General features: G+C 35.1%; 1 protein-coding gene across 1 annotated transcript in view; it reads right to left on the bottom strand.

Annotated features, from left to right (window-relative positions):
• GRID2IP (Grid2 interacting protein) overlaps nucleotides 1-18,083 on the bottom strand; it is a 149,376-nt gene extending 131,293 nt beyond the window's left edge. The window contains exon 1 of the mRNA XM_074280038.1: nucleotides 17,841-18,083. Within this exon, the coding sequence (XP_074136139.1) occupies nucleotides 17,841-17,925 (85 nt within the window). The 5' untranslated portion in view covers nucleotides 17,926-18,083. The remainder of the gene's footprint in view (nucleotides 1-17,840) is intronic.
• Between the last annotated feature and the right edge of the window lie 7,537 nt (nucleotides 18,084-25,620).

Here is a 25,620-nt window from a genome sequence, read left to right on the forward strand (position 1 = left end):
CTCACCTTCTATAGGAGAATCATATTGGGACTTCCTTCCCTAACATCTTTATGATGCTTTGGAGAAACCATTTTATAAAATGTACACAGAGACAAAGTCTTCTCTGAAGCTTCAGTGCAACATAGAAGAAAACTCTTAGTTCTAGAATATTCTACTTAAAGAAGGCAAGTCTGCAAATCTACAAAGTACAGAACTCATATCTATCCAAAGATCAGCCTTTGTGTAATCCAAATGAGAAAAACTTATCCCCATAAGGCTAGTCATGAGGAAAGAAATTTTTTGTTTTTAGCAACTACTATGGTGCAGCCAAGACAAAGGCATGAAAGGATGAAAGAAAATACTCTCACCAATAAAGTCTTTTAAAATGGTGAAGAAGTACTCAAAAGGGAAAATACCTTGGTATCCTACTGTGAAAAACAATAGATTAAATTAACTGCTATCTTCAGCCCTGCAATAGGTTGACTTTCAACTTCTAGGATCTTGTCTCCTTCCAGATTGCCACTGTTCTCTATTTTCACCTAAGTATTATATTGACATAAGCCTGGAAGGAGGTCTGAAGTGAGTGCTAAGGACTGTATCTTCAGTTCTGTCTTGTTTATCTTTTTTTCTTTAAATCGATAGATGAAAAAAAGGAATAAAAAGCATATAACCAGATTGAGAAGGATAACTATTATGCTGGAAGAGAGAATCAGCATCCAAAAGATATATATAGACTAGAATGATGGGCCAATTCTAAATAGACATATATTTAAGCATACATATGTACGCATGTATATAGTGTACATAGGTATGTCTACATATATACCCATATATAATATCATACATGTATGTGTATCTATACACACGTGTGTCTATATTTTATTCAAAACAAATTTAATTTGGTAATTAATTCCATCTTCTAACTTGATGTTTTTCATAGAGTAGGCACTACATAAATGCTGTTTAATTGGATAAAATTTAGTAGGAATAAATATAAAATCCTGCACTTAGAAAAAAAAGTAATCAATCATATAAGTATAAAATGTTTGAAATGTGGCATAACTATTTAATTATTTTATTGAACTGCAAACTCATAATAAATTTATGGAGTGTTATAGCAGTCAAAAAACCCCTAATGCTATCTTAGGCTGCAGTAAAAGAAGTCTAGTATCCAGAATGAAGAGACAATCTGTCTAAATCAGTCAATATCCTGAATGCTATGTTCAATTCTAGGTGCTAATTCTTTCTCTCTCTCTCTCTCCCTCTCTCTCTCTCTCTCTCTCTCTCTCTCTCTCTCTCTCTCTCTCTCTCTAAATATATATATATATATATACACATACATACATATTTTTATTATATCTTTTTTATTTACAAAACATATGCATGGATAATTTTTTTCAACATTAACCCTTGCAAAACCTGTTCCAAATTTTCCCCTCCTTCATCCCATCTCCTCCACTAGATGGCAGGTAGTCCAATACATGTTAAATATATTTAAATGTCAAATCCAATATGTACAAATATTTATACAGTTATCTTGCTGCACAAGAAAAATTGGATTTAGAAAGATAAAAAGCAAAACCCTGAGAAGGAAAACAAAAATGTAAGCAAACTTTAACAGAAAGAGTAAAATGCTGTGTTGTGATCCACACTCAGTTCCCGTGGCTCTCTCTCTGGATGCAGATGGCTCTCTTCATTACTAAACAATTGGAACTGGTTTGAATTATCTCATTGTTGAAAACAGCCATTTTCATCAGAACTGATCATGATACAGTCTTCTTGTTGCCATGTACAATGATCTCCTAGTTCTGCTCATTTCACTTAGCATTAATTCATGTAAGTCTCTCATGTAAGCCTCTCTGAAATCATCCTGTTGGTCATTTCTTACAGAACAATAATATTCATAACATTCATATCCCATAATTCTCCATTTTTCCCATCATTCTCCAATTGATGGGCATCCACTCAGTTTCCAGTTTCTAATTACTACAAGAAGGGCTGTCACAAACATTTTTGCACATATGGGTCTCTTTCCCTTCTTTAAAATGTCTTTGGGATATAAGTCCAGTAGAAACAGTACTGGGTCAAAGGATATGCACAGTTCGATAACTTTTTCAGCATAGTTCCAAATTGCTCTTCAGAATGATTGGATTAGTTCACAGTTCCACCAACAATGTATCAGTGTCTCAGTTTTCCCACATCCCCTCCAACATTCGTCATTATCTTTTCATGTCATCTTAGCCAATCTGAGAAATGTGTAATGGTATCTCAGAGTTGTCTTAATTTGCATTTCTCTGCTTAATATTGATTTGGAGCACTAGGTGCTAATTCTAGAAAGGATACTAAGAAGTCAGGCTGCATTCACAGAAGGGCAAACAAGAATATACCAGAGATCATGCCTTAAGAACATTACTTGAAGGAGCAGGGAGTATTTATCCTGGAAAAGTAATAACTCAACAGAAACACATCTACATTCTTCATATAATTAAATGGATGTAACATTAAAAGAAAAGATTTTGAGGGAAAAGGCCTGTGCACCTGTGATTTCATCAATATAGAGAAACTATACTGGAAACTTCCTCTACCAAGGCAAATTAGTGATAAATTATAAGTTTCCTGGGACTCCAAGATATTAAAAATGACTTGCTGAGAATCATACTTGCTCAAATATGTTAAAAGTGAGATTTTAACCTAGTTCTTCCTGTCTCCAAAGTCAGCTCTCGTTATACTACCTCCCCTCAAATTAAACTTATTTTATTTAGTATGGTTCCAGAGGGCAAAAGAAGAATAGACTAATGATAAAAGATTTTAGTTTACTATAAGAAAGAACTTTATAACAGTGAAAGCTGTCTGAAAAGGAATTGGATGAACATTATAGACAATGAGTTTCCAGTTACTTGAATTATTCAAGAAGTTGGATAGTCACTTTTTCATAGACATTGAGCTAGAACATCAGATTTATGAATTGGAGAAGGTATTAGGATAGATAATCGGGGAGGTCCCTTCAAACTCTTACGTTCAATCATAATACTTTGTTGAATATGTGATATAATTGATGTGAGTATACTCTCTAAGTATACAGGCTACAATTCATCCAACACCTTCCATCTTTTGTAGTTTCTTATTCATTTCCTCCCATAAATCCTAAACATCAGATCTACCTAATTTTTAGGATTCTTTCTACATCTCTTGATGTTGAATGGATCAACTGAGTGGTCTGTTCATCAGCTATCTCTTGATCTCACAATATTTCTTTCTACCCGTACGTTTTCCTAATAATAATTTTTATGCTACTGAACACTTCCTCCTTGCTAATATGTTGAAGCCTACTCATAACTATCATGCATCTCACCATTGCCCTTTGGGTGAATTATAACTTTACTTATTCAAAGATGTATTATTCCATGACTCAGCAATATAACACTTTCTAAAGAATACTAATGTCTAAAAAGGTTAGCCTTTGTTACAGGGAAAAGATTGGAACAATTAAAAGAACCATACAATTACACAGGATTTTATTTGCAAAAATCTGTCTGCTCCCTCCTTAGACTTTCACCAAAGATACTCAGTGACTTTGATTAGTCTGATAAAAATTTTAAATAGAGATTAGAAAGTAATCATACAAACAGATAATTTTTGACATTCTCATAGTAGCTTTTTTTTTTTTTTTTTTTTTTTTTTTTTTTGGTGTAAGGTTTGAAATTTTTCCAAGTCTTTTATGTGAGTCCATATTTTAGATACCTTGAGAATCAATCCCTCAGTTCCAACATGAACCTTCTCTGGATATATTTGATCCAATACATGCATTTTTTCCATCTTTCTTTTCTTCACTATAATTTCTACATCTTCATGAAGCATGCCTAGATTGATAATATTAGAACCCAAATAGGATGGCTCCACTGTTCTAGATAGTGAATAAAGTTTGTTATAAAAATATTTACAAATCTTTTCCCTTGTTCATCTGTTTTGTTTTCTTCCTTTTATTTTCATCCTCAAAAGTTCTCAGAATGTCTTTCACTTAATTGGATTTTTCATCAAACTTTCTTAATTGAATTTTTCCTCCACTATTTCTAGCTGTTTTATGAAGTACATATTTTTCTACCATCCTCCTCCATAAGATCTTACAAATGAGTTTTTATTCTAAACCATCATTTCTCTTGGTTGCCATAAGTTTTTGTTTAGCAAGGAGATCAAGTATTTGCTAATTGAAGTAATTTCTAGACACTTTTGTACTTCTCTGTCTCTCTTTTCAATTGATTTATATCACTTAAACTTCTTTTTAAAATGGTTATAAGATGTTGTTCCATTTCTCATTTTTCAATTTTAGTGAATTTTTAAAATAGGTCAGGTCAGAAGACCAATTTGTTGTATCTTTTAAAATATTAATTCTTCTAGTTTTCTGCTAATTTTTATCTCTATTCTAACAAGTTGTCTGAATATATTTAGCTGATTCAGGAAAGCTTATGTTATAATATTGAATTTTTACAAAATCTCTGAAAATATGATAAATCTCACTTGAAATTATGTGGATGTCCCCAACTGTAGGGCATCCCAAAGTATTCATGACATACAAATATGAGGCTTACATGTAGTTTACAAGTCTTCTATTTCTCTTGTTTCTTACTCCAAAATCATATTTTTCACCATCCTTTCCTTCAAACAACACTGCATTGAAGTTACTGAATGGCAAAGTATATCTTGATTCAATGTAAAAATTTTAATCAAGTTCTTCATAAAAATTTTTCTACTTCTTTATTCTTAGCAACAGATATTGGATCATAAATAGAAATTATTTTTATGACATTATTTTTACAAATTCTTATTATCATTATCATGAAAATATAAGATCACCAAATGCCCCATGCAATTCTGGTTTTTGCTCCTTCTTAAAAGTTTATAAAATAATTTTCTTCTGAAAAGGGAACCTATGAAGTATCCTTCCATTTAGTTGATACTACCTTTTATATCATTTCATAAATGCCAAGATTAATATGAGTAAGGACTAAAGTATCAAATATTGTAATAGTATGTCTAATCAATAGTAAATGAACAAGAATTTCACATTAATTTAGCTGTTTATATATCTTTTTTTTTTTTGTCAGAGGGGTGCTTTACCTAGAAACTTAAAAACTTTTTCCATAACTGTACTTCAATAAAAATGATTTCTTCTAAAATGCTATGTATTTTATTTTTTACATTTAAAAATAGTATTCTAAAAATGATTCATGAAGCTGCTAAAGGAATCCCTATTACCAAAAAATGTTAAGAACCATTAATACTATAAGTAAATTATGAGAACAAAGAATAGTCTATCTCTCAGATCTATGGGGAAGGAAGTAATTTATGGCCAAAGGAAAACTAGAGTACATTATGAAATGCAAAATGGATAATTTTGATTATATTAAATTTAAAAGTCTTTGTACAAGATTTTTAGGGAAGCAGAAAACAGGGGGAAAAAATTTACATCCAAGGGTTCTGATAAAGGCCTCATTTCTAAGATATATAGAGAATTGACTCTAATTGATAAGAATACAAGACATTCTCCAATTGGTAAATGGTGAAAGAATATGAACAGATAATTTTCAGAAATTAAAACTATTTCTAGTCATATTAAAAAAGGCTGTAAATCACTATTGATCAGAGAAATGCAAATTAAGGCAACTCTGAGGTACCACTATACATCCCTCAGATTGGCTAAGATGACAGGACAAGATAATGATAAATGTTAGAGGCAATGTGGGAAAACGGACACTAATAAATAGTTGGTAGAGTTCCTGATCCTGATCCAATCATTCTAGAGAGCAGTTTGGAACTATGCCCAACGGGCTATTAAATTGTGCATACCCTTTGATCCAGCAGTGTTTCTACTGGGCCTGTATCCCAAAGTGATCATAAAAAGAGAAGATCTGTATCTTTCCCTAAACTCTGATCAAATTTTATTTTCAGTTCCTATAATCCTAGCAATAACACAACTTAGGTTTGAGACAGTGGAAAAAAGGGGACAAGGAAATGACCATACTGTTTATTTCTGCATCCCTAAATCCCCTATCAAGAGTTGTAAAGGAAAAGAAGACATGTGCAAAAATATAGCAGCCCTTTTTGTAGGGGTAAGGACTAAAAACTGAGTGGATGCCCATCAGATAGGGAATAGCTAGATAAGTTATGGTATATGAATGTTATGAAATATTATTGGATGATTTTAAAAAGGTCAGGAGAGACTTAATATGAACTGATGCTAAATGAAGTAAGTATAATCAAGAGAACATTGTACACAGCAACAACAAGACTATATGATGATCAATTCTGATAGATGGGGCTCTTTTCAACAATGAAGTGAATCAGGTAAATTCCAACAACCTTATGAGGGAGAGAGTCATCTGCATCCAGAGGGAGGACTGTGGGGACTAAAGGTGGATGACAACATAGTATTTTCACCTTTTTTGTTGTTGTTTGCTTGCTTTTTTGTTTTCTTTCTCATTTTTTTCCTTTTGGATCTGATGTTTCTTGTGCAACATGACAAATGTGGAAACAAATATAGAAGAATTGCATATATATATATACTGGATTACTTGATGTCTAGGAGAGGGAATGGGGGAAGAGGGAGAAAAATTTGGAACACAAGGTTTTACAAGAGTGAGTGTTAAAACTATCTTTGCATATATTTTGAAAATAAAAAAGCTATTATTTAAAAAAAAAAACAGAACCATTGATCTAAAAACTATGGTTCTTAACACACTGTGATCACATTTCTGTCAGTCCATAACTATTCTTGGACAAGAGGAAGAAAAAAAGGGTTTCAGGGGACTGAAGGTCATTTGGTGTTGTCCTTGGTTTCCTGTATTGCCATGGCCAAGAAAACTCATCACCAAATGGCCAGCTATGTGGTGCTTGGCCACCCTGTACTAAGGAGTATGGTCCTTAAAAAGCAAACATGGTAGAACCTGCCAGAGCTTACATTCCACCAAAAAGGCCTTGGAAAACCTAGAGTCATCTCTACATCATGATAAGAAGGATGGTATCATATTTAATATATGTCCTCCTTGATATGACAACTGTATTATTCCTCCTTGATATGACAATTTTATTATTCCTATTAGGCTCTGAAACTTGAATATAATACAAAATGTAAACAATTTGAGGTGATCCTCTAAACTCTGTGTGAGGTCGCCTTTAGGACCTTTTCTCAGAAAAGCAGACTTGAATCTCTCTACCTCTCACATAAAAGAAATCTTTAAGAAAACTCCATATCTTCCCCTATACTCTGATCAAATTGTTATTTCCAGTTTCTAAACTCCTAGTATACACCATTAGCAATTAGAAATGACACAACTTAGTTTAGGACAGTGGAGAAAGGGTGCAAAGGAACAACCATACTGATTCTTTCTGCACCCTTAATTACCCTATTAAGAATTGTACAGGAAAAAGGGATGTGATCAGAGGTCAGCCACTCCCAAAGTGCTACATGGTAATGTGGAAAGCAAGCTGGACTTGGGTTAAGTAAACCTTCAGTTACAGTTCTTTTTCTGCCACTTACTACTAACATTAGATACTTTGTGTACCATTTTTCTTTATGTGCTTTATATACTGTTTTTTTTTCTCATCTGTAAAATGAAAGAATTAAATTTCATTATGTATTGGGTCCCTTCCATCTCTAAATCCTATCTTAATGTGAAGTTGAGGATCCTTAATTCCTCCAAGGCCCTATTCACTTCCTATTTGATTTAGAAGATTGAAGCTATTGATTGTGAGCTATCTACACCATTGATAAAGTTATGAGCAGTTTTAGAAAATAGTATCTGACCACTACACACCTGTCAGATTGGCTAAGATGACAGGAACAAATAATGATGAATGTTGGAGGGGATGTGGGAAAACTGGGACACTGATACATTGTTGGTGGAGTAGTGAAAGAATCCAGCCATTCTGGAGAGCAATCTGGAATTATGCCCAAAAAGTTATCAAACTGTGCATACCCTTTGACCCAGCATTGCTGTTATTAGGATTATATCCCAAAGAAATACTAAAGAGCGGAAAGGGACCTGTATGTGCCAAAATGTTTGTGGCAGCTCTTTTTGTTGTAGCTAGAAACTGGAAGATGAATGGATGTCCATTAATTGGAGAATGGTTGGGTAAATTATGGTACATGAAGGTTATGGAATATTATTGCTCTGTAAGAAATGACCAGCAGGAGGAATACAGAGAGGCTTGGAGAGACTTACATCAACTGATGCTGAGTGAAATGAGCAGAACTAGGAGATCACTATACACTTCAACAACAATACTGTATGAGGATGTATTCTGATGGAAGTGGAAATCTTCAACATAAAGAAGATCCAACTCATTTCCAGTTGATCAATGATGGACAGAAATAACTACACCCAGAGAAGGAACACTGGGAAGTGAATGTAAATTGTTAGCACTACTGTCTATCTACCCAGGTTACTTATACCTTCGGAAGCTAATAATTAATGTGCAACAAGAAAATGGTATTTACACACATATATTGTATCTAGGTTATATTGTAACACATGTAAAATGTGTGGGATTACCTGTCATCGGGGGGAGGGAGTGGAGGGAGGGAGGGGATAATTTGGATAAATAAATAAATAAATAAATAAATAAATAGATAGATAGATAGATAGATAGATAAATAAATAAATAAAAAGAAAAAGAAAAATAAAAAGAAAATAGTATCTGAAAAAGGAATTTGAATTTTTGAGCCATGTTTTAAAATATAGAAATAATGAATGTTTAAAAAAAGAAAAAAGGGAAAAAAACATAGGGATAGTGAATTTCTGATCAAGAATAGAGTGCATTCAAGTGCATTCAATTCCAATGGTCTTATGATGAGGGGAGCCATCTGCACCCAGAGAGAACTGTGGGGATTAATTGTAGATCACAACATAGTATTTTCACTTTTTTTTGTTATTGTTTGCATTTTGTTTTCTTTTTCATTTTTTCCCTTTTTGATCTGATTTTTCTTGTGCAGCAGGATAATTATGGAAATATGGATAGAAGAAATGCACATATTTAACATATGTTAGGATACTTGCTGTCTGGGGAGGGCCTGGGGGAAAGCAGGGAAAAAATTTCTAAGATTTTGCAAGAGTAAATGTTGAAAATTATCTATGTGTTTTAAAAATAAAAAGCTTTAATTAAAAAAAAAAAGGAATGGAGTGCACTTTACAAAGATAATCAAAAAGACTTTAACATTAAAAGATAGGGTAGGATGTAATCAAGATAGGAAAATAATGAGAAGAAGCACAGCTAAACTTCCTGATACAGTTCCTGCACAAAGATCCAGAAAACACACCAGTCTTGATCTAAAAATGGAACAAAAAAAAAATCACAATAAATCATATTTCCAGCCAAGATCAACACAGAGATAGATAGAGAGATCTGTAGACACTATGGAGGAATTTAGCAAGCAGCACTTCAAGCAGGAAACTTCAGGACAAAGCAACAAAGGATCATGACGGTGCACCAGGGCAAGAAGAGGTTCCAAACCCACAAAGAGACATTAATTTTGTGCAGGCTGCAAGAGCACATGCCAAATACTAGCTCTGTCATTTGCTATCTAGTTCTAAATCATAGATTCAAGGTGTATTGTGGAAGTGTACTTTGGGATATGTAAAAGTCATTGGCGTTAGGTTATGTACTGAGAGCAAAGAACAAGTTCAGAAGCAAGCTATGTAGAATGGGATTTGCTATGTAGTTGCTATGTAGAATGGGACTTCAGTTTTAAACATCAGTCTGATATAGAGCCTGCAGTAGAATAATCAGGTTGGGTTGTAGGGCAGGAATCTCAGAACAGAGGGGATCTTGAACTACTTTCACCTTGAATCTACAGAATTTCCTAGCTGGCTGAGTCTGAGTCTAGTAGCAGTCTATTGGAATTCCAACTAGGAACTAGCTCATAAGTATGTGGTGCAGGCCCCAAAACAGGTCAGGCATTTGCAGAGCTCAAAACAATAAGACAGTGATCAGATTTTGCCCTGGATGGATGACCACCTTGGGAGGACTGAAGGTTTACAAGTCCCCAGTCTGGAGAGCTTGGAATACCACAGCACTCAATTACCACCTCCCCTCCCCAAGAAAATAGTAAAAGGACCCATAAAAGACATGAATTCAGCTTAGATATTCTTTCCAGAAGTATGTAGAGCACAGACCTAATATAAAGTCTCAAGTCAGGAAATAGGTTAGAAAAAATGAACAAATAAATAAATTAAAATAATCCCACCATAAAAAAACTATTAGAATGATAAGGAAACTCAAGACACAATCCCAGAAGGGAATGACTCTAAGCTGCAATGAAAAAAATATAATCTATTTGGCTAAAATGACAGGAAAAGATAAAGATGAATATTGAAGGGGATGTGGGAAAACTGGAACACTAATGCATTGTTGGTGGAATTGTGAAACTGATACAACCATTCTGGAGAGCAATTTGGAACTATACTCAAAGTGCATACTCTTTGGTCCAGCAGTGTTTCTACTGGGCTTATATCCCAAAAAGATCTTAAAGAAGGGAAAAGGACCCACATGTGCAAAAATGTTTATGGCAACATGACAAATCATGTCATATAGTGGCTAGAACCTGGAAACTGAGTGGATACCTATCATTTGGAGAATGGCTGAATAAGTTAAGATATATGAATGTTATGGAATATTATTATTCTATAAGAAATGATCAAGAGGATGATTTCAGAGAGACCTGGAGAGATTTACATGAACTGATGCTAAGTGAAATGAGCAGAACCAGGAAATCATCATACAGAAATCATTATACACAGCAAGAGCAAGATTATACAATGATCGGTTCTGATGGATATGGCTTTTCTCAACAATGAGATGATTCGGACCAGTTCAAATGATTTGTGATGATGAGAACCAAGTATATCCATAGAGAGGACTGTAAGAACTGAATGTGGATCACAATATAGCATTTTCATTTCTTTAGTTGTTGTTTGCTTGCATTTTGCTTTCTTTCTCATTTTTCTTCCTTTTTGATCATATTTTCCTTGTGCAGCAAGATAATTGTATAAATATGTATGCCTATATTCGATTTACATATATTTTTGCCATGTTTAACATATATTGGATTACTTGCCATCTAGGAGAAGGGATGTGGGAAGAGGGGGAAAATTAGAACACAAGGTTTTGCAAGGGTCAATTTTGAAAAATTATCCTTGCATATGTTTTGAAAATAAAAAGCTTCAATTAAATAAATAAATATTTATTGAACAGCAAAAAAAAAAAATATAATCTATGTATAAGTTTAACTAGAATTTCTAGAATATATACATATATAGCAAGAAAAATGTAAAATCTTAAAAATGATTTTTATATAATAAGAGTGCTACAGGAAAAAAAAATGAGCATTAAAGTGAAAACAATTGGAAGAAGAATTAACAGCCTGGAACAAAATGATACAAAACTTTACTGAAGCAGAAAACTACTTGAAAATTAGAGCAGATCAAATAGAAGACAAGAAAATGGCAAGAAAAATATTAAAACAAAGTCAAAAAACTGGGAAGGTAGAAGAAAATGTAAGGCATCATATGGCAAAAGCAAATAACCTAGAAAATAGATTGAAATGAGAGAATTTGTGAATCAGTGGGATAACTTAAAGCCATGATTCCACACACAGAGACACATAGGAAAAAAAAAAAAAAAACCTAGATATCATATTTCAAGAAATAATGAAAGAAATCTTCCCAGATCTCTTAGAACCAGAAGGTAAAGAGAAAATGAAAAGAACCCCTGGCCACCTTCTGAAAGAGACCACAAAATGAAAACTTCCAGAAAAAGTACAGCTAAAATCTGAGCTTCTGTGGCAAAGAAAAAATATTGCAAGGTGTAGCGAGCTGTCATCTCCAGAAGCTGCTGGATCGCTCTCTGGGAAGAGATCTGCTGTGTCTACTCAAATCTCTCAGACAGATTCTTCTTCCTGTAGTGAACCGTTGTCTCCAGATAGTTGCTGTTAACTCTTGTCCAGAGAAGTGACTTCCCTTCCTGCAGAGAGCTGCGTCAAGCCAGATGTAGTGCAGAGTCTTCTCCGCTTTGACTCTTGTCCTTCTCCAGTCCAATCTGCTCTCCAGGCCCAATGTTGTCTCTTTTACCCTCCCAGAGAATGGGCGTGGGATAGTGCAAGGGCTTCTGGGAAGAACCACTTCAGCCAATGAGCTTGCTCCTTCTATCAAGTCAACCTGAGTTCTCACCTTGTAATTGTCCAGACAACCTGAATTCTCACCTTGTCACTGTCCAGACAACCTGAGTTCTCACCTAGTAATCCTAACATCTCCCCTTTTCTTTTGATTTAGAACATAGGTTCTCACCTAGTAATCCTAACAGCAAGGAGTTAAAAAAAAAAGAATTCAAATATTAAGGATCAGGGAGCTTTGAATATGATATTCTTGAAGGCAAAGGATATAAGCTTAGGAAAGAATGACTCAATGACTCAGCAAAATTGGGTCATAATAATAATGATAATAACAACAACAATAGCCAATATTTATGCAGCACATACTATGTATCAGGCACCATGCTAAGTGCTTTATAATTATTAATCTCATTTGTTCCTCACAACAACTCTGAGAGGTAGGTACTAATATTCCCATTTGATAGATGAGAAATCCGAGGCATATAGTTAAATGATTTGCCCAGGTTCATACAGGTAATATAGGTGTGAGGCTAGATTGAACTCAGGTCTTTGGGTCTCCAGGCCTGGTCCTCTGGACCTTTAATAAAATAAAGAATTTCCAAGAACCAAAGATCAAAGCTAAATAGAAAATTTTAAGTACAAATACAGGAGTCAAAACAAACATAAAAATGAACATATAATCTTAAGGGACTAAACAAGGACAGACTGTTTAATTTCTTATACAGGAAGATGATATATATCTCCTTTGAATCTATCATCATTAGGAGCCACAGAGTTTGTCCAAGTAGACAGAAGACCTAGGAGTGCTCCTCACATGACCTGATGATCTTCAAAGAAGAATGCAAAGAGAGAGAAAGAGTAATACACTGTTTGGGCAGGAGAAAGAGGAAGATTAGGAGAAATTATCTCACAGGATTAGGGTATGCAAGTAGAAGTCTCTAACAACAAGGAATCATCTGACACCTAATCTTAATAGTCAAAGAAAGGACTACACTTATGCACACAGAATTGAGTGCAAAGATATATTTCTCTCCACTGGGAAATAGGAGGGAAAAAGGGAAAAGAAGAGGAAGGGAATAAGAGCAAGGGTAGATTAAGAGAAAGATCTTTAAAAAATAATAATAATAATAATAATAGCTTTGTATTTGCAAAATATATGCAAAGATAGTTTTCAACATTCACCCTTGCAAAACCTTGTGTTACAAGCTTTTCTCCCTCCCTTCCCCCCATCCTCTCCCCTAGACAGCAAATAATTCAATATGTTAAACATGTGCCGTTTTTCTATACATATTTACTCATTTATCATGCTGCACAAGAAAAATCAGATCAAAAAGGAAATAAAGATGAGAAAGGAAAAAAAGTAAGCAAACAACGACAAAAGGTAAAAATACTATGTTGAAGAGTGAATAAAAAGGATAAGGTTCTATTATTGGTTTTTTAGTGAGGAAAAAAGAAGCAGGAATGAGATAAAGCAAGTTATATTAAGTTTAGAGCACTGGGACTATTCTCACGCCTCTCACCAAAAGTATGAGAAAATAGGAGAGAAAGAAACAAAGTAATAGTCTGTTGGCAAGTCTGCCTATCTCAAGTCTCCCTATTCCAATTTATCTACTTTTAGTCACGTAAATGCTTTTCCTAAAAGGTCTGACCATGTCACACCATCTCTGCCCCTCAATCAATAAAATTCACTGTCTCCCTTTTGACTCCAGAAGCAAATACAAAATGTGGTTTAACATTCAAAGCCTTTTATACCCTAACCTCTTCCTATCTTCCCAGTTTTTTTTATTCTTTACTCTACATAAGGTACATTTGGACCTACTGACACTGGCCTCCTGGCTATTCTTTGAACAAGACACATCATCCCTAAGTCCAAGTATTTCTTCTAGTTATTCAGCATGGCTGGAATGCTCTCCCTCCTCAAGTCTGACTACTGGCAAATACTGAGACTTGATGGGATGGAACTGAAGTAGAAATATGGTTCTGGTAAGTTCTTCCTACTGAAAAGAAATAGGAAAGGTTAAAGATGAAGTATGGAGTAACTTTGTATAATAAGATAATATATTCAGATAAGGAAGTCCAGTAACTGGGAAGATGGGAGCAGGAATTTGCGGGGGGAGGGGGGGAGTAAGGAAGCATGTCATCCAGACATTTTCTGAATTTCTTTCTCTCCCCAAAATAGAGCAGCTAAAAATTTCTTGTCATTCTTAGTAATAATTTCATACTTCACAAGGTGAAAGAATCTGAAATGGGAATTTCTATTAAGGATCTGATTCTCACCAATAGGAGGATTTCATCTAAGATGAAAGTAATGGAAACTCTGAAGGGAAAAGACCACTCTGTCTTAGGATATACAAAAGAGAAAATTAGAAGCAAAGATTTATCTAGATTTGGAGAGATCAGATTTTAGATTAGAGGAAAGTGGAAGAGCACTACATTTGGAGTCAGAAGATCTGGTCTCAGATCCTGGCTAACTACATTTGGAGTCAGAAGATCTGGTCTCAGATCCTGGCTAGCCATATTTTTAACGGGTGAGACTTTGAATCTCTCTGGGCCTCAATTGCTTCATCTATAAAATGGGCTGGATAGAGAACTTAGATGGATTAGAAAGTCCCTTCCAGATCTAAATTTATGATTCTACCAGCCATTCTGGAGAGCAATTTGGAACTATGCCCAAAAAGTTATCAAACTGTGCATACCCTTTGATCCAGCAGTGGTACTACTGGGCTTATATCCCAAAGAAATACTAAAGAAGGGAAAGGGACCTGTATGTTCCAAAATATTTGTAGCAGCTCTTTTTGTAGTGGCTAGAAACTGGAAGTTGAATGGATGTCCATCAATTGGAGAATGGTTGGGTAAATTATGGTATATGAAGGTTATGGAATATTATTGCTCTGTAAGAAATGATCAGCAGGATGAATACAGAGAGATTTGGAGAGACTTACATCAACTGATGCTGAGTGAAATGAGCAGAACCAGAAGATCACTTTACACTTCAACAACAATACTGTATGAAGATATATTCTGATGGAAATGTAAATCTTCAACATAAAGAAGATCCAATTCACTTCCAGTTGATCAATGATGGACAGAAATAACTACACCCAGAGAAGGAACACTGGGAATTGAATGTAAACTGTTAGCACTACCGTCTTTGTACCCAGGTTACTTATACCTTCGGAATCCAATTCTTAACGTGAAACAAGAAAATTGGATTTACACACACATATATTGTATCTAGATTATACTGTAACACATTTAATATGTATGGGATTGCCTGTCATCTAGGGGAGGGAGGGGAAAATTTGGAAAAATGAATACAAGGGATAATGTTATTTTAAAAAATTACTCATGCATATGTACTGTCAAAAAAATTTTTTATAATTATAAAATTAATAAAAATAAATAAATTTATGATTCTAAGTTATCCAGATGATATAGTGAAAATTACAAAGAAAAAGTGGCTCATCAACCAACTTTTTAAAAGTTTTTTAAAGTTAGATTTTTTTAAAAAGGAAGATGGAAAAAAGCAGGTAACATGAGCTGAATAAAAAAAGATCCTTTAAGAATAGTGTCAGAAGTGGTAGAGCTCCAAATGAGCCTCACCTCACAAAAGAAACCTAAGGATGACCAAAAAGAGACTGCTAAGGACTTTTTTTTAGCTATACTGAGGGGAAGAGGAGGATCAAAGAAGGGATGGATTTAATGTTTAGCTCTTATCAACTTATGTTTTAAAAGGAAGAAATACATTCAGAGTTCAGCAAACAGATCATAAGCCTGGCATGGTAGCATTATTATTAGTTCTGAAAGGGATAATGAAAATGAACAGCACAGAGAAGACAGAGAGGCATAATTCTCTGCTTCTATTTTCTCTATCAAGAAGAATGTTATACTTGAAAGGACATAGAATGTGAGATCTGGATGGGATCTCACAGGTCATTTTACCAACTCTCTTTTTATAGATGAGGAAATTGAGTTCCAGGGAAAGGAAAATATTTATCCAAGATCATAAAGCTAAGTGTTAGTTACATAGCTAAAGAAATCTCCAGGCTCCCAATGCTATGCATTTTGGGACCTCCTTGATAGAAAGAAAACTTTCTAGCTATAAGAACCACAAGAAATGGAAATGAGCTACCTGGGAACATAGTGATTTCCTCATACTGGAGACCCTCAAGAATAGGCTAGATCAGTGGTATCAAATCAAATAGAAACAGGTCACTAATCTATACATAAAGATCCCTGTTAGGTCACATATTGACTTAGTCTTAAAATGTAATGTTATTGGGACAGCCAGATGGTACAGTGGAGAGATAGAGTACCAGCTGTGAAGTCAGGAGGACCTGAGTTCAAATGTGACCTCAGACAATGTTAAGTGTTACCCTGCAACTCACTAAACCCCAATTGCCTCAGCAAAATAATAATAATAATAATGTTATCTATGTTTTATTGTATTTTTATTTATTTTGTTAAATATTATCCAATTATAACTTAATCTGGTTCAGCATACATTCTGAAATATTGAACAATCAGTCCCTGTGTTTGATACATGGAGGCCAGATAATCAACCACTTATCAAAAATGTTGTAGAAAGCAGTCTTATTTAGAAATGAATTAGACTACTTGGTTTCTCAGACTTTTCCAAATCTGAGAAGTTGGTTAACTTTTCTGAGCCCCTATGTTCTGTGATATAATTACTACAATTTATATTTCCTACTACATCAAGATAAAAAGAAAGTCCTTTGGAAACTATGAAATAATATATAAAGTAACGATTTATCATTTTTTTACTATTAAACATGGGATTTTAAAAGTAGATATGAAATCTATTACCTAGACCTTAGAAGAGACGAATATAAAGCAAAATCTCTGAATGCTATTCTTAGATCTGCCACAGGCTTGATATGTGGTCAGTCGCTTGATCCTGTGAAGTCATAGTTGCCTTCTCTGTACCTCAGTTTTCTACTTTATAAAATGCTACTTTTGCTACTTACTTCTCACAGGAAGGAGTAATAATAATTAATTGCACCTTGTTGTTATTATTGTTATAAATAATGACAGCTTATATTTGACTACATAACCTTTCCAAATTACTTTATACATTATCTCATTTGTATTCCAATCTGAATTTGAATCTACAGTCACATAAAAGCATCAAGGATTCACTTAATGTTCAAGAAAGTTCCTGCCAATAAAAAAATCTGTCTCAAAGCATAATCAGAATGGATACAAAAGGAGGGAGAAAAGAAAGAACAGACACAGAAATGGAATGCCAAGGTCACAGAGACAAGAGGCAAATTCATTACTGTAGAAATCTGTGATTCGTGACCTTCATCTAAGTGGCTAGAAACAAAGGGTAGTTTGAGAGGGTTGACTGGTGCTGACATGTTTACATGTTACATAGAAACAATGTAGCTGCCTCCAAACAATAGCACCCACAAGAATGTTGTTTTTTTTCCAACTAGAAGAGATAGAGCTCAATCTTTTCATGTTATAGATCTGAAAATGATGAAGGGACTTGCCTAAACAGCTAATTAATGGCAGGTGATTAAGGCTGTTTTGAAAGGGCTGTTTAAAACAAACTCTTAAAAGATATATTCTCAAAATGCTTCCATATTGAACCCCTGAAATCCCTTGTGTGTATATGAATAATTTTTCTTCTGCAATTTATTCCTATGCAAGGAAGAAATTAGATGGGACTTACAGAACTCTGGAACCATTGGCTTCTTGACAGCCGAAATCTTGGTGACAGAATATTTGTCCTTTCTGGATTTCAAGAATCTGTTCATCTTCTTTCTCTTTCTTTAGGGCAAGCATCTCATAGATAGCTCCAGCCTCATTGACCCCACAGCTCTTAGATCTTCCAGTCCAATTAGCCCATTTCCCAAGGTCCACAATCCAACTTCTGAGGTTGTCTAGCCTCAAAAACCTATGCTCAGGATCTGGGGATAGTAGGTGATGTTGCCAGGCCCTGGTAGATGCTGAGCTCATGAAATGTTCATTTTAGGACACCTGTAGGGTCAAAGGGGTGGCCAAAGTCATTTAAGAACCTACTAATTCAAAATGAGTTTTATTTTTATTATCCACAGAATCAGACATACTGATTAATGTGTTTTGGCTTCATTAAATCAGGGAAAGTCATTCTCAGAATGTAGCTTTTTATTGTTATAAATAATGACATTATCTGAGAGGCATTCAGTTGAGTTTTAGAAACTGCTAACTTCTAATGGTATGTCTTTCTAATGAAACTTGAGACCAAAAATCTTTTCCATAGTTGTATTAAACAACAGGTTTGGAAAGCACATGCCCATAAGACTCCAAGTCTAACAAATGGGACCTCTCCATTCACAAGAAGAGAATTTCCCCTTTAAGTCTAAAGATTATATGGTTTAATGGAGAGGTGGCCTCTGAGTCAGCATGACTTGGGTTTAAGTTTTTCATTTGAAGTCTAATAGTAGTCATGTGATTCTGGGCAAGTTGGTCTCAGTACCTCAGACAAGCAACTCTCAACTTTCACCTGGGATCTCTCAGTTTGTTTTTAAAAAAATATTTTGATAATTATATTTAAATATGTGTTTCCTTTGCGATGCTAAGGATTTTATTGTATACATTTAAAAACATGATTCTGAGAAGGTATCCAGTCTTCAACTGACTGTTAAAGGGGAAGGCCCATGATACAAAGCAGTTAAAAAGACCTATTCTAAAATTATAAATTGCAGAACATTTTCAAATCACATTGTTGGAAGATTCCCTTCCTCATTCTAGAGCTGCATATAACAGTGAAATAACAGGTTTTGAATAATAACATTAATTTTAAAAAAAATAGCCCAGGGTCACTGAGGACTGCTGGAGAGAATGGACCACCTCACCTCAGAGCATTGGCAGGACAACTGACCTCTGATGTGCCACTGAATAATTATCAGGAGGGGAACTTAAATACTCTGGACCATTCACCAGAATCAGGTAAAGGAGGTGGTGAAAATGAGTCAAGAAGTCTTCCATGTCCCTTTCCTCCATGCTACAATTCTGAGAACCAGAAAAGATTCCTCACCTTGATGGTAAGTACTAGTTCTGTTCTATGACTAGGACTTATCTAATCATTGGATAATTAGTTTATATGGTATGACTGAATTTAATAGCCAATCTGAAAATCAAGTTATATAAGTTGCATAACTGTCATTTTAAAAGAGTTATGATGGCCTAGCATGCAGCATATGAAATGAGTAAACCAGTACATAGGGGGAAATTACCCACAATGGACATGAGACCAACAGCATAGCCCTGCTCTGTGCCAGCAGAGGTTAGAAACTAGTTGTCTCTGAAAAAGTCTAAGAGAAGTAATTGGTAGGTTCTTTCTGTTCCAGAAACTTGTGAATACTGCTCTGATAGAGCCTCTGGTGAAATATTTTAAAGCTAGGCTGCTTTGATGTGTAAAATATTTTACCTCCATAGTCTAGGTAGACACTTTCATTGTCTAATCATTACCCATAAATCTGTCAAAACTGAAAGATGTATTAGCTTATGGCAAATTTGCAACTAAGTATAAAAATAACATCTTATATGTACACATACATGATCTCATTTGAGCCTCCCAGCAACCCTGGGAGGTAAGTAGGGCAGAAATATTATTCTCATTTTAAAGATGAGGAAATTAAGGCTCAGAGAGATCAAGTGACTTACCGAAAATAAACTAGTAAAGAGAAGGGCCAGGGTTCAAACCCAAAGCTTGTAGCTCCCAAATCCAATGTGCTTTCCACTCCATCGTGTAGACTCTAGTACTGAGCGAGTAAAGTTCTGGGTCTTTTGAGGTTTTTTGAGTGATTCCCAGCTAAATTAGAAGAGACTTTCTCCATTTTACCAAAACTTCAAAGGTACAAAATGTTTTCTGCTCCTTCTACTGTTTCCTTCACATGAGAAAGAGTGTTTCCCTGCCTCCTCTCCTCCTCTCCCCCCCCCCCACTTGTTTTCATCCCAGGAGATATTACCATAAAACCTCTTAGTGTACTAATCCCAAGATGCAGAAAGAGCAAAGAAAGCTTGGAAGAGAATTATTTCTTTTTAGTGCCCTATGTTTGGGATAAATGTGTTATTCTCTGACTCATTATCAAAGGCAGAGTCAGGTACTTTAGAAATTGCTGGTCCTAGCTGGTCCTTTGTTGTTATTGAATCATTTATTTCAGATGCTTCCTAATCCTATTTGGAGTTTTCTTGGCAAAGCTACTGATGTGCTTTTGCAATTTCCTTCTTAAGCTCATTTTATAGATGGGGAAACTGAAGGAAATAGGATTAAATGACTTGCCCAGGATCACAGAACTAGTATGTGTCTGAGGTTGCATTTGAACTCAGGTCTTTATGACTCCAGGCAGGACACTCTATCCACTGTGCCACCTAACTGCCCAGTTAATAGATAATAGCTACTATTCAACTGTAATACTCAGGAAGCAGAGTAGAGCTCAAATTGGAAACATAGAATGTCAAAGCAGAGAATTTACAATGAAGACTTTCAAAGCTCTGAGATATTCAAGGACAAAGTTTTTTACACTGGAAAGAGCAACCCTATATGGGTTTGTGACTGAATGTGGAAATCACAGAAAATTTGGCAATAGTAAAAGGTTTCTGAATGAAATGACCAAAAATTAATTCAAAATCAGATATGTAATGAATGATATTCTGGCAGCACTTGCTTATATTGCATCAGGTGACTTAACTGCAGCCTTGATTCTGAACATACAATATATTCACTTAACAATGTGCATGCACAGCTGCTGCTCAGATTTGAGGTGGAATCAAGGAAAAAATTTTTGGATAAAACGGGGTCATGAGTGGAAAAAGTTTAAGAAGCACTGATGTAAAAGCATAGATTGTTAGAGCAATAAAAAAAATGTAAAGATAATTTTAATAACTTGATTTTATATTGTACTTCAAGGCTTACAAAATACTTCCTCGACCACAACCTCATGGGATAGGTCATACAATCATTATCCTTATTTATGCAGAAGAGGAAACTGAGGCTCAGAGATTTTCCCATGGTCCCTTATTATAATTAAGAAGTATCTGATTTGAATTACAAAAGTAATTTAACCCAAAAGATGAAGAGTTCCAGTGGCAAAGTTACAAGTAAAGATTAGGTCTTTTTCAGTCCTAATTTCATGCTCATAACTTAGAAAGTTATATATAAGTAATCCTCACAGCTTTCTGATAGGAGATGCCAAGAAATAATCTAAGTTTAGAGGTGGAGTAGCTAAGGGGCATTATAAAAAGTGATTTTTACTTCAGATCACCCAGTAAATCAATTTATGGCAAAGGCAGGATATAGACAATAGAGTTTTCTGATTTGAAGCCCTGGGTATTTAACATTAGATCAAATTATCTATCTGTCTTCCCTATTAGGAAATTCCCTGAATTTCCTAATTTAAAAAAAAAAAAAAAAAAAGAAAGAAATTTTCATTAGGCATCCCAAGTTCTGGAGTTTTCTGTATAGACCAGTATTACAGATAATTCAAATAATAATCTTCACCACTTCTTCCAAACTGACCACTGTAAGACAGAGACACTGATGCAGGAAGGAGAGGTTATATAAGTATTGCCCATTTATAATCAAATCAGTCTAAATAAAACTTATAAAAAGCAGGCCAAGAGGCTCAGCTAAACTAGATCATTCCAAGAGGATTTAAGGATGGAACTGGAAAAGAGAGAAAAGGTGCTGAAAAAAAAACAAAAATGGAAAAGATCTGTCATAATATCTATAGCAAACCCTTTTCTCCAATGAGAGTAAATATAACTAAATTTGCATTATATTATCCCAATGTGCTAATGAAAAGATACTAAATAAAATAAAGTTAGGAAGAAGTATTAGATTAGACCAAGAGGAACATCTGTGTTAGAGGAGAAATAACTTCAAGGGTACTGTTATTTTCAAAATATCTGGAAAAAAGGAGGATACCAAATGCTTAAGGAAAAAAAAAAATCATAAGCATGACCACAAAGGGGGAGTCTGAACTACAGAATGACATTTACTGCAAGTCTGAGAGGGATTGTAAATTATGAGAAAGAAGGATTGCACTGAAATATCTGTGACCTCTAATTCAGTTCCCTTCCTTTGATTCATTCCTTTATTTATTTAATAAGTATTTATTAAGTGCCTATTATGTTTTAGGCACAGCTTCTAGGAGTCACTGACACTTTCTGAATTTCTGTGGGATGAAATAAAGGCTATCTCATACCTGACATGCCTTTGCTACCTTGAGTGCTTGTACAAGAGCAGAGGACCTTGTTACTACATTTGTGAAACATATACACAAACATACCTTTATATTTTCTTTTTTTTTAAATTTAATTATAGTTTTTATTTACCAGATATATGCATAGGTAATTTTACAGCATTGACAATTGCCAAACCTTTTGTTACAATTTTCCCCCTCCTTCCCCCGACTCCAGATGGCAGGTTGACCAATACATGTTAAATATGTTAAAGTGTAAATTAAGTACACTATACGTATACTTTTCCAAACAGTTGTTTTGCTGTACAAAAAGAATAGGACTTTGAGATAGTGTACAATTAGCCTGTGAAGGAAATAAAAAAATGCAGGTGGACAAAAATAGAAGGATTGGGAATTCTATGTAGCCATACCTTTATATTTGCAAGAGTATTTTTTTGATCGAGGTATAAGTCAAAGAAAAAAGAAGAGATTCATATAAACAGAGAAGGCGTTGGGATAGAGAGGAGGCCTGGGCCGAAGGTAAATCTTAAATCTTTGGTTCCAGGTCTAAGTTTAGCTTTTTTTATGGAGCTTTCCTTCCAAAAGGGCTAATCCTGTGATTGACTCTCCCCACTCTTAGCAGGGATTGCTCTGACCTTATTCCAAGCCAATCAGTTCTCCAGTTGCTAAAACATAAAGAGATGTACTTAATCCCCTCAATGATGATCCAATGAGCATGACCACATTCCCCATAGGGATATGTAACTATCTATAAACACTCTTAACTGATTAAAGAATTTTCCTGACCATCCTTCTCCACACTATTTTGCCAGAACCCTATCTGTATGATTTTAGAGAGAGATATTTAGCAGTTTAATCTGATCTTTTGCTAAAAGTCACTTATCTTTTTCTCTCTGGAATAATTAAAATATGAACAAGTTCCCAAGGAAAAGTTGTTTCTGTTACATGCTGAGAAATACAGACTCCAAAAAGACATAGGTACTTAGAAGAAAAAAATAGCTCCAGTAAGAATCCCATCCATGCTCAAATCCCCAGTGGAGGTGCTATCCTCTTGTCAGAGCCCTTCAAACTCAAACTTAACTTGGTCCCTCCATCCTGAGTCTCAACTTCCTTATTTAAAATGGGGGCAATAATTACTCTACTTTATAGGATCAGATGAGAACAGGGAAGAAACCACTTTGTGAAGCAATGTGGTATAATGGACTGAAACCAGCCTTAAAGCCAGGATGACCTTGGCTTAAGTCCTGCCTCTTACACTTACTGGTTATGTGATCCTGGGCAAGTCACTTACTGGACTGGTAGAGGAAGTTTCTTCTGAGAACTTCTGCCACCAATGTAATTACAAGTCTGGATCAAAATATTTTATTATTTTTAGAAACTCTTCCCCAAATCCATAGCTAAGGGGCATTTTGAGAGAAGCCAAGGCTTTTAAGGGTGGGGACATGATTTACCCTAAAGAGAATGAAGAAATATGGGATAGCATGTTTCCTAGTACAAGTTGTTGAACATTTACGGCAGTCCCCTTCCTTCTTAATTGAGAGCAAGTCCTTTGAGCAATGTTCATGTATGTTGCTGTTTGGGGCCCCTTATGATGGAATGCACTTATATGTGAGGCCCATAAATTCTTTACAAAACTCCTATGTGCTAACATACAACTGTGCAATTAACAAAAACAGAACACATTTATTAATGGAAATTCTAGTTTTATCATCTTCTTGATATATTTCCCAACACAATCCCCATTCACAGACCATTTTAGCAAAGAAAATGCTCAAAGCCCTTTCCTCTGTTTGTTTCTGTCTACAGTACTGACCAGTGCTGACAAAAGCCACTAAAGTCATAAACTTAGAAGATCCTTAGAATCAGGAAGGGAGAAATGATTAGAAATTACTATTTTACAATTATAAAACCAAACAGGATGTAAGGAAGGAAGGAAGAAAATTTTAACATAAGAGACAGAATGATGGAGCTAGACAGAATCTTTAAAGGGAGTAAGATGACCTTGCTGGAAGGGACCTAAGAGATCACTTAGTCTAAATTCACTATTTTACAAATGTGAAGCAGAGAGAAAAGGTTGAAACTAGATTGATTTCTATACCATTCTTCTAGAGACCATTTCAATAATAAAATCATCTAATCATCTCAGGGGAAAAATGAATGTATGATTCTATAAGAGCTTCATTTCAGCCTTATTTCGATTGAACTCAGAATGGGAGGAGGCTCACAAGACCCTTATTCCCACTGATTGTTGCTAGCTTCAATAGAGATTATGAATTCAACTCTTATAAAATGAGAGTATTACAATTACCTCTTTTATCACAGTTCCTGCCAACAATCAAAAGCAATGTATTTAATAGAGTTATTGGAATAACATTGTTAAAGCTGAACATAATAGAATTTAACCTTGTCTCAATGCCCAACCCCTAGCCCTATTGAATCTTCAAGCAAGTATATACCCACTTCCCCAATCAGGGTTTGATGCAAGAAGCTATATGCTTCTTGCTTATTTCCCCAAAGGAATAAGTCTCTAGATCCAAAATGGATGCCTACCCCTCAAATCAACCCAAGTTTTCCTCTTTTCCTTTCCCAACTCAGAAAATTGTGTTGAAATTGTGGATTTGTCAGCAAATCCCTGGGAATGCCACTTCTTGGAAGGCTCAGCAGAAAAGATGACCCTATGACCATTAGCACTGACAAAGCCCAAGAAACCACCCAATGTCTGTCCATCTCTCTGGACCCCATGGGTCCTGCTCACCTCTCCTGTACTGACTGCAGTAGCCGGCAATAGAAGAAAGACTGAGCCTGCTTGGCTGCCGTAAGCATGACAGCAGCTTGGAGCTTCTGGATCAGTTACATACCAGCGGTAACAGCTGGAGTTTCTATAGCAAATTCTATCCCATCAAGGTAACCTAATAGGCCACTCATTATCAGGTAGACTAGTGGGATTGCCCACAGGACAGCTTGGCATTATCCCAGGCAAGCGAACCAGCCTGTGAATTTGGAGGCCCTTGGAGGTAAATGGAAGCAGTGGGATGTTTGTACTTGTCTTTCTGAAAATAAGTTTAGAAAGCATCCATTTCCTAGGAGGAAAAATGGAAAGCCTATCTTTGCCAATCTAAACCTGGAATTTTGGAGCTGGAAGGATAGTTAGTGAGTCAGAAAGTTGCATATAAAAACACAAGGGTACCAAATATACACAATTTTAGCAATTGGGAGGTATAAGCCACTTTAGGAGAAAAGAAAGCAGAAAAGTGTTTCTGAAGG

The sequence above is a fragment of the Sminthopsis crassicaudata genome, chromosome 1 (genome assembly GCF_048593235.1).
Source record: "Sminthopsis crassicaudata isolate SCR6 chromosome 1, ASM4859323v1, whole genome shotgun sequence".
Classification (NCBI taxonomy): domain Eukaryota; kingdom Metazoa; phylum Chordata; class Mammalia; order Dasyuromorphia; family Dasyuridae; genus Sminthopsis; species Sminthopsis crassicaudata.